The sequence below is a fragment of the Trachinotus anak genome, unplaced genomic scaffold (genome assembly GCF_046630095.1).
Source record: "Trachinotus anak isolate AG129_WGS33_773 ecotype Australia unplaced genomic scaffold, CSIRO_AGI_Tana_v1 ptg000018l, whole genome shotgun sequence".
In the NCBI taxonomy this organism is placed as follows: domain Eukaryota; kingdom Metazoa; phylum Chordata; class Actinopteri; order Carangiformes; family Carangidae; genus Trachinotus; species Trachinotus anak.
In genome coordinates this window covers 20,712,761-20,722,164 of record NW_027273869.1, presented here as the reverse complement: position 1 = coordinate 20,722,164, position 9,404 = coordinate 20,712,761, and the positions used below count along the sequence as shown (strand labels likewise).

At 42.7% G+C, this 9,404-nt stretch overlaps 1 protein-coding gene across 4 annotated transcripts; it reads right to left on the bottom strand.

Annotated features, from left to right (window-relative positions):
* Positions 1-16: 16 nt before the first annotated feature.
* Positions 17-9,191, bottom strand: svopl (SVOP-like). 4 transcript variants are annotated; one of them, XM_071503032.1, is made up of 16 exons: positions 9,040-9,191; positions 7,821-7,963; positions 7,617-7,705; positions 7,426-7,524; positions 7,043-7,114; positions 6,809-6,933; positions 6,364-6,427; positions 5,100-5,225; positions 3,980-4,108; positions 3,697-3,770; positions 2,194-2,390; positions 1,673-1,784; positions 946-1,027; positions 771-860; positions 570-683; positions 17-482 (listed from the first exon to the last, which is right to left on the bottom strand). In XM_071503032.1, exons 2-16 carry the CDS (start codon positions 7,924-7,926, stop codon positions 471-473), a joined length of 1,491 nt encoding a protein of 496 aa, XP_071359133.1. In that variant the 5' UTR covers positions 7,927-7,963; positions 9,040-9,191; the 3' UTR covers positions 17-470. The 4 variants fall into 4 exon arrangements, with proteins under 4 accessions (XP_071359133.1, XP_071359134.1, XP_071359135.1 ...); XM_071503033.1 differs by lacking the exon at positions 5,100-5,225; XM_071503034.1 differs by lacking the exons at positions 7,617-7,705; positions 7,821-7,963; positions 9,040-9,191 and having other exon boundaries at positions 3,980-4,071; positions 7,043-7,197.
* Between the last annotated feature and the right edge of the window lie 213 nt (positions 9,192-9,404).

Here is a 9,404-nt window from a genome sequence, read left to right as displayed (position 1 = left end):
AGAAATAAGACCTCCATTCATTTTAAACATATTTTAATGTATGAGTAATTTTCATTTTAAACACATAGTAAATATCCCACTTCCAAATAAATGAAACATAAAAACAAAAATGTATAATATAAATATACAGTTCTATAAAACATCAGGCTCCATCTTGTGGTTGTTACAACACTGACAGTCATAAGTAAGTAATTGTTACTGGTCATGATTCCAATAAACCAAAAATAATTAATGTGAAATGAAATTAGCAAGTGAAGGAAATTTAGTTTTTAATGGTACAAAATGTTGTAATAACATGTGCCATCTGAGGCTGAACGACAGCGCTCTTCAATTATCCAGCTTTCATTCATAAATTAATAAATTGATTAACTTAAGACTGATAATAAAATGCACAGTAACACCTGATCTCACTAACATATTTAATTTCTTTACTTCACATGTAACTAAAACAGTTTAGTTTGGAGACGTCATCAAGAGTTTTGCTGAAAAAAAAAAAAAAAAATCAGTTTGTTAAGAAGAAAATAATAAATAAAGTTTGTACAAAACGTAAACAGTAACTTAATTCTCACCAGCAGAGCTCGTCCTTTCGTTTCTATTGGCAGCAGAAAGTTTCCCAGAGCACAGACCACACAGGCCACAGCAAATGGAGTGAGAGCCAGAATGACTGACTGAGACATCAGTACCTGAAGTACACACAGATTAATGTGGATGGACCACAGAAACACCTGAAACTCACCTGAGCAGTTCCTGTGCAATGATACTGAACACACCTGAGCAATAAAGGGAGCAATCATTCCTCCAATCCGACTGAAAGACGTACAGAAACCCATCCCCAGAGACCTAGCCACCGTGGGATACACCTGAGAAACAAAAAACCCCTGTTACCCGAGACCTGATCAATAAAAACCTCAGTAAAAACAAGCAGTACAACCAGTGTGGACATACCTCAGCTGTGTAAATATATACAACATTAAAGTTCATGGAGACCAGAGACCGGAGCAGGAACAGCAGCACTGTAAACCCAAACCTGGAGAGAAAGACAGGGAAAGGAGGACCTCAGGATGTCAGACTGGAGGATCTCATGGACCTACTGACTGGAGGTCTTCACAAACCAGTATACAGTCAGACTGGAGACCCTTACAAACCAGTATACAGTCAGACTGGAGGTCATTACAAACCAGTATAGTCTGACTGGAGGTCTTCATAAACCAGTATACAGTCAGACTGGAGACCCTTACAAACCAGTATAGATTCAGACTGGAGGTCCTTATAAACCAGTATACAGTCCGACTGTAGGACTTCATAAACCAGTATACAGTCAGACTGGAGATTCTTATAAACTAGCACAAGAACAGAATGGAGGTTCTTGTAAACCAGTATAGGGTCAGAGTGAAGGTCATTGTAAACCTGTATACAGTCAGTGTGGACCAGTGGACAGAGAAGAGGTTCTTTTTTTTTTTTTTTTCCAAGTAATTTTTTGGCCTTTTTTAATGCCTTTAATGGATAGGTCAGTGAGAGAGTGACAGGAAGGTCAGGGAGAGAGAGGGGATGACATGCAGCAAAGGGCTGCGGGTTGGATTCGAACCCAGGGCCATTGCAGGTAGGACTAAGCCTTAATGGTATGCGCTCTACCAGGTGAGCCACCGAGGCGCCCCAGAGAAGAGATTCTTACATGGTTGTGCAGATGTTGACCATCATGAACAAAATGGCCGCCAGCAGCTGCAGAATCATCAGACTAATCTTGCGTCCAAACACATTCAGTAGACAGATGTTCACTGGGACCACTGGTGGGACACAGGAGGACAGCATTAGACTCTAGACCTGACCCAAGACCATCAGACCATCATCCCCTCAAGACAGGAAGGCTTATACAAACATCTTAAAATCAAAGCTGACACATGCTGGCGTCAACCTGAGCAGTCTTGACTTTGGTGACCTTTGACCCACAAAGGCGACCAGTACAAAACTGATCCTGATGTTTGAGTCTAAAGTGGAGGATGCTAACGTCTGAGTGACACAACGATTTAAACCATCAGTAATTGGGGGTTAAATTTACAAACCAAATTATGGAGCAACTGAAACATAAAAAATTTAAGTTTTACAGGTGAGCATGGATGTCTCCGGGCGTGAGTCTGGACCGAGGACGTCAGTATCTCTAAAATCATGATACTGCACTGCTAACATTCGACTTACGTGCCACCTCTCCCAGGCAGCTGATGAGCAGTGTCTGGTAGTCTCTGAGTCCGAAGGGGATACAGTAACACAGTCCATCCTCTTGGCGGTGTTTGACCTGATGCTCCTGGTCAGCGTCCGTCACACACAACAAGTTTTTCTCCAAGAGCTCTGAGCTGCTCAGCACTGAACCATAGTATGCAAAGGACGCCACAAACCTGAGCAGTGAAAAGACCAACAGAAAGGAAACCACTGAAACCTGGTCCTGGATTTATCAAACCAACTTTCAGACCTGCACTAATTCAACAATGACAGGTAGTCGTCAGATTTCTTACAGCTTCAGATACTGATACTGATCATACTATCATCATACATATGACGTCTTCATGCTCTGAGGAACCACTGCCCTGCTCCTTACCAGGGACCAGAAGTATTACATTACTACTCTTAATGTGAAAAAAAAAAACAAGACTAAGTCAAAACCCAGAACATGTCTGGACTTGTCAAATCCTGACTTTATAACCACAACGCCGTCTGATGCTGTGATTCACAGTAAAATGATCAGAGAGGGAGAAAGTTGTAGGAGAGTTGCTTAGTCTTTATTGACCTCGACTCCAGAATGTCGCAGACTTTTATCAGAAGCAGCTCTTTATGTCTGACTCCTCTGTTTAATCTGTAAAACTGGTCTCAGCTGGATTTTGGCACAAAGTCTAATTTTCATTCTCTCCTGTTTGTTGTGTTAAAGTTACTGCATTATGTACATAAACTCAACACTTCCTATATTCATTTCAAATTTAAAGCCCTCTTGTGTTTCAGCGGACATAAACTTTTATTGCTGTTGTGTATTGTCTCATTTCCTGTTGCTGGTGTTTCTGTTGTTTACATGTTATTCAGATCTGCTGAGTTTCTTTAGCAGTGATGACTTCTCTCCCTCTCTCTCCCCTCTCTCTCTGTCTCTCTCTCTGTCTGATCTTCAGTTCTTTCTCTCCCTCCTTCAGTAATAATGAGACATGTAATCAAAGTAGTTTATTTTCTGTAACAGAGACGAGGCTCAGTGTATTCAAGCCAGACAGTTAGGGACATTCCAGATTATAGGACTGGCCTCTAAAATGCCCACAGACCTGAATCAGATCCAGATCTCAGCCTCATGTTCCCATCTTCATAAAGTACTTGCTGAGTATTTGTACCCCAAGGCTCCATTTTGGTTCCTATTGTTTTATGTTTACATGCTTCCCCTTTGAACATCATCAGTAAACATCATGTAACGTTCTCCTCTATGCAAACGATGCACTATTTTATCCCTCTGTTCCGTCAGGACTCCTCAGTGGATATCAGATATAGCAACTTCCTCCAGTTTAACAAGGACAAGACTGAAAACTGTAACTGATGCATTTATTAAACCATTGTGAGTTAACACAACCACCTGCTTTGACACAATCTCTTCTATTATCTGCTCTTTATCTTAATCTGATTGATTTCTTTTACTGTTTGTTTGTGAAGCTCTTTGATTATAAATAAAATTACCATGAGTACCACAGCAGTAGAGAGGTTCTCCTGAAAGATGAACTGAGCAGAATTCTCCAGTTTCCTCTTTCTTTCTGAAACACAAACAGATATTTACACCAGATATTCTTCGTTAGACTCAACCTAAGACACCTGTAATAACCTGAACTACTCCGCATCTGTACAGAGAAGTGTTACACATGAAGTGTTGGGCCTTCTACTAAAATATGATTAATACACTTAAATAAAACAGAGAATATAAATAAATAGAGATGCAGGTGTGGCTCATGTCAGAGTGATGTACCTCAGCAGGCTCTACCAGTTGTCCTGGAGGAAGAGCAGCTCTGTTCATCTTTGCGATCCTCTGGAGAGTTTTAACAGCCGCCTGAATGTTTCCTGCCGACACATGGTAACGAGCCGATTCTGGAATAAACTGGTTTCAGATCAATACAGAGAGACAGTGAGTTTGTATTGACTGACTGATAACACCAACGTTTTTAGTGTTGGTCCTGGTCTATTGATCTGGATCCGTTAAAGTCAGAGAGACTGTCTTATCGAACCTTTAATCTCAACATCAGCGGCGGTTGATTACATCAGCTGTGAAACCTGACTGGACTCTGTCAAAGATTGTTTGTGACAACACATCACTCTCTAACATCTGTGTTTTTGTAGTTCAACATCCTTACGACTCTTCTCCATAGAAGTGATCAGCTGATCACAGCTCGTTAAACACAGCAGATCAATATCTGGAGTTCCTGAAGATCAGAGTTCTGGATCAGGAGCTCTGGGCTCTGGATCAAGTAATTTTTGAAAATCTGGTGTAAGAGTCAGTTTGCACCAGCTGTTGTTTCACTGTGTCATAATAATCAATAATCAGTAATCAATATTTCAGATGTTCTGCTGCTCTGCTCAACATTAATGAGCTTCATTAATGTTAAACGTGGATTCAGATGCAGATCAGACCCTCATCACATGCTCTGACAGATGGTCTCCCTGTCATCAGTCCTTCACCTGATCCTGACTAAGGACAATGGAGGGTGCCCCCTAACCCAGCCCTGCCTCCTGGACTGGACTTCTGTCAGCACAAGGTCTCACACTTTTTCCTCGTTTTGAAATGCAGATGAACAAAGTGGATCATATTTTAATGACCTGGTTCATACAGCTGAGTCTCTGCCCTGAAAACTGGTCTGCTCCTTCCCCCTTTAATTGCTCCTGCTCCACTTTTCTCTCCTTCTTTGTAGATGAGAGTGGAGGTGCCAGGGTCAGCATCATCCCCTCCTCTGTTTATCCAGTCAGCTGTCAGCTTTGAACTTGGAACCAGATCTGATCTGATCTGACCTGAAGTGTCCCTGGTATCCATCATAAACAGCTCCCTGCAGTGTGGCTGTGCTCCAGCTTACAGACAGGTGAGGAAGATGTCTCACCTTGAAGAGGAAGATGAGGAGGACACTGGGGGTCACAGAGATCCGGATCATCCACCTCCAGCCCAGAACAGGAACCACCAGCATCCCCAGGATGATGATCAACATGGAGCCCATCATCCAAAAGATCTGATACACAGGCAGTTGCAGAGAGCATGCTGGGAGATCTACACTCATGACATCACAGATCAGACCAATAACCTGTAACAGTCTGTAACAACCTGAAACAGTTTATAACAGTCTGTAACTGTCTGTATCAATTTGTAACAATGTGTAACAGTCTGTGACAACCTCTAACAACCTGAAAGAGTTTATACCAGTCTGTAACAACCTGAAACAATGTGTAACAGTCTGTAACAACCTGTAACAGTCTGTAACAGCATGAAACAGTTTATAACAGTCTGTAACTGTCTGTATCAATTTGTAACAATGTGTAACAGTCTGTGACAACCTCTAACAACCTGAAAGAGTTTATACCAGTCTGTAACAACCTGAAACAGTCTGTAACAGCATGAAACAAAGTGTAAAAGGCTGTAACAACCTGTAACAATCTGTAACAGCATGAAACAACCTTTGACAATCTGAAACAACCTGTAACAGCCTGAAACAACCTGTAACAATCTGTGAAAACCTGAAACAATCTGAGACAATCTGAAACAACCTGAAACAACCTGTAACAGTCTGTAACAGTCTGTAACAACCTGTGACAACCTGTGAGAGCCTGTAAGACCCTGTAACAACCTGAAACCACCTGTAACAGTCTGTAACAACCTGCAACAGTCTGTAACAGTCTGAAACAACCTGTGACAACCTTAAACAACCTGCAACAGCCTGTAACAGTCTCTAACAATCTGTTACAATCTGTAACAACCTGTAACATCCTGTAACAGTCTGTAACAACCCGTAACAGCCTGTAACAAAATGTAACAGTCTGTAACGACCTGTAACAGTCTGTCTCCAACAGTGTGCAACAGCAGCTAATGTCTAGAAATGGAAGCTTATATGTCAACAAACAACCTGCACACGCACACACACACACACACACACACACGCACACACGCACACGCAAACACACACTCCAACACACACTCCAACACACACACACTCCAACACACTCCACATGTTATCCAGTGCAGCTCTTCTGGCTGACACTGCCTGCAGTTCACTGAACACGTCATTAGGTTTTCTGAATGTTACATACAGAACCTTTAACTGGGAAACAGGAAGTGGTGACATCACTGTGGTTAGTGTCACTGAGCAGACTCACAGTGGCAAGAGGCAGCAGGTAGGCTCGGTGCTTCGCTGGGATGAACTCTGTCTTCAACACAAACCTGAAGGTCACAGCAGAGGTCAGAGGTCAAGGTCCGGATGTGTCAACACAAAATCATCTGACCCCTTTGTTTTTATCGCTTCACCACAGAAATCTTCAATCATTTATGAACCTGGATCATTTCATACAAGTCTGTTAATCATCTATTTGAAGTATGGAGGGAAAATGAAGGAAACAATGATAAAGTTTTACCAAACACATTAAAACTAAGTGAACATTGAGAGCACAGATCAGCCTGGTGACCTCTGATCTCTGTATGTGCTGTTTGTTTAAATCAAGTTTTCAGTCAGGTCCACAGTCTCTGTTCACCTGCATGAGAACCTGGTGTGTGTGTGTGTGTGTTTCTGTGTGTATGTGTGTTTCTGTGTGTGTGTCTGCTGACCCCTGTGACACTCCTGCGACCCCACAGCCGACCATGCTGCGCAGGAATATGAACCAACCGTAGGATGGAGCGAACGAGGTGAGGAGGGAGAAGTAGGCGCTCCACACAAAACCTCCAAACACCACCTGGTCTCTCATACACACACACACACACACACACACACACACACACACACACACAGTCAGTCCAGGACAGATCTGACCTGTCGTGTATTGATATTAAAGCGAGTTTCACCTTCCAGCGTCCGTATCTGTCGGCGACGTATCCACTCACAGCTCCACACAGCATAAAGCCCAGAAACACCATCTGATTGGAAACAGTCAGTGTTTGACCTTTGACCTCTGAACACCTGACCACACCAGCTGCTCTCTAACACAGAATCATTCATCCTGTCACCAACACACATATGTAATCTGTCATGTGATGAACTACATTAATCCAGTACCAGTACCTGAGCAGCACCAGCAGAACCAATTAAATTAACACCAGCTATTACCTGACCCACTCATCTCAGACCTGAGAGCTAATCCAGACTCCAGCTGGACTGGAGGGTCTGGAGGGACCACACCAGGTCTGGACTGACTCTGATCATAGAACCAGACTATGTGGAAACTCACAGTGGAGACTAGAGCCACCTGCCAGTTCTCCAGACGCCACTCACACCTGATCTCAGGAGAAACCACCGCCAACAGCATGATCTCCATCGCTTCCACAATCTACACACACACAGAGAGAGAGAGACATCACTCAAACTCCTGAAATGTAGATGTGATGTCACGTGACTTGTGATGATGTCAGTGATTCTTACGTTTGAACTTCCCATGATGACAAACAGCAGGATGTGAAACCGACCGAAGCCGATGGTCTCCACAGCCTCTTCTACTGTGTACGTCTGATCTACACACACACACACACACACACATAGATCTTTGACTCACTGTGGGTATGGTTGGTGCCCTGCTGCCTGTCTGCAGGTTCAGTATTGATTATAGATTATTGATCTCTGACTCACTGTGGTTGTGGTTGGTGCACTGCTGCTTGTCCTCAGGCTTCTCCTGCAGTTCCACCTCCTGCAGATGGATGGCGCTCACCAGCTGAGTCTTCATACCGTCGTCCATCCTGAGATTAGTCTAATCCTGTGGCCAGAACTTTATACTGAAGAGACACAGGTGAGACACCACCACAGGTCAGGAGGAAGTATGGTGATTTCAAATTAAAAGCTTTTTAAAAAAAACAAACAAACTATTAGTTAAAATACGGTTTAGTTTCCATGAGTGAAGTTTTTAATGTTGAACTAGTTTCTCATCAACAGAGAGACAGTGAATTTAAACACAGGTTAACTACAATAACAAGTCTAAAAAAATGGATGTTTAGTGAACAACATGAACACACTCAGACTGACCAACACACATGTTGACTTCAGTGTCTTTCAGTGGTGTTTAAATGTATCTTTTGTCCAGTAATGATTAAAGTTCAGTTAATCATTAAGATTAACATTTGTTTCCCGTCATGATGACTGCTTTACTGTATTAATGTTGCACACCTGATGTTTCCAGGTGGTACAGGTGTAAATGAGCCTGACGTTGGGGCGTGAAACAGGTGGAGAAACACGGAAGACAGCAGGTTTCACTGTATCACATTCTCAGAAACCAAAGCCAAACTCTATTCAAAACTCCTATTTGCACATGAACTAACTTCATGTGCTCACAACCAAATAACCGTGACTTTTAAGATCAAAGACAAGAAAAATCCAACACATGGAGAGCTGTGATTTAAATAAATTTGAACGCCTTGAAGCGATCTGTAGTTTGTTTTTTCAGCCTGTCTCTGCTGGGAACCGGTTCAAAAACTGGATTTTATTGAACCTGGGTGTTTGAAAGTGAATTATTTGAGAGCCGAGTCCAAAAGAAGACCCCTAAGAAAGGTCTTCACATGTTTTCTGTCGTATTTGGTATTTCAATCAGCCGACACCAAAGAAAAAATTTAACATCGCCGGAGATTTGAACGGGGTTTGGAGGAAAGTTTTCTCCAGGGACACCGGGGAGTAACCGCCGAGTGATTAAGCTGGATATCGGTCATAAACTGTGATTTCTTGAAGCAGAACCTGGGTGATTCATAATGATAGTGGTCTACCTGCAGTAACATTAACTTCATCTCAGCGAGACTGTTCCCGCCAACGATCATTAAATGTTTGTCTGCGGTCACTTTGATTTCAAAGAGAATGAACTTACTCAGAGGTTTGTTCTGTCGGCTCATGCTGCGAAGGTTAAAATGTGACTCCCAATCATCAACTCTTTGTTCCGGGATAAACTGTTGTTTTTGACCTGGCCAGGTGTATCAGGAAGTGTCTTCATCACCAAGGAACCCCCGACGGGGGGAGGAGGAGGAGGAGCGGGTTTTAACTGGGAGGGGCTCAGTTTATCCACGGCCTGTCAGGTAGGTATGGAGGGCTGCTGATGCAGGTTTTACTGTCGCTGTTTGGAATAAGTCAATTATTTAAAGATTCGGTGTCACAGACTTACAACAGAGAATCAGACCACTGTAAACAAAAGATAGTTGTTATTTCCATATGACTTTATTTTAGTAACATTGAACT

Excerpts from the sequence above, each read along its gene's own strand:
- svopl (XM_071503032.1), bottom strand. The coding sequence starts at position 7,926 with ATGGACGACGGTATGAAGACTCAGCTGGTGAGCGCCATCCATCTGCAG. Across the intron at positions 6,428-6,808 it reads GTCGCAGGAGTGTCACAGGG|GTTTGTGTTGAAGACAGAGT; the intron begins GTCAGCAGACAC and ends TGTGACCTTCAG. Across the intron at positions 1,785-2,193 it reads CTGCCTGGGAGAGGTGGCAC|TGGTCCCAGTGAACATCTGT; the intron begins GTAAGTCGAATG and ends GTGTCCCACCAG.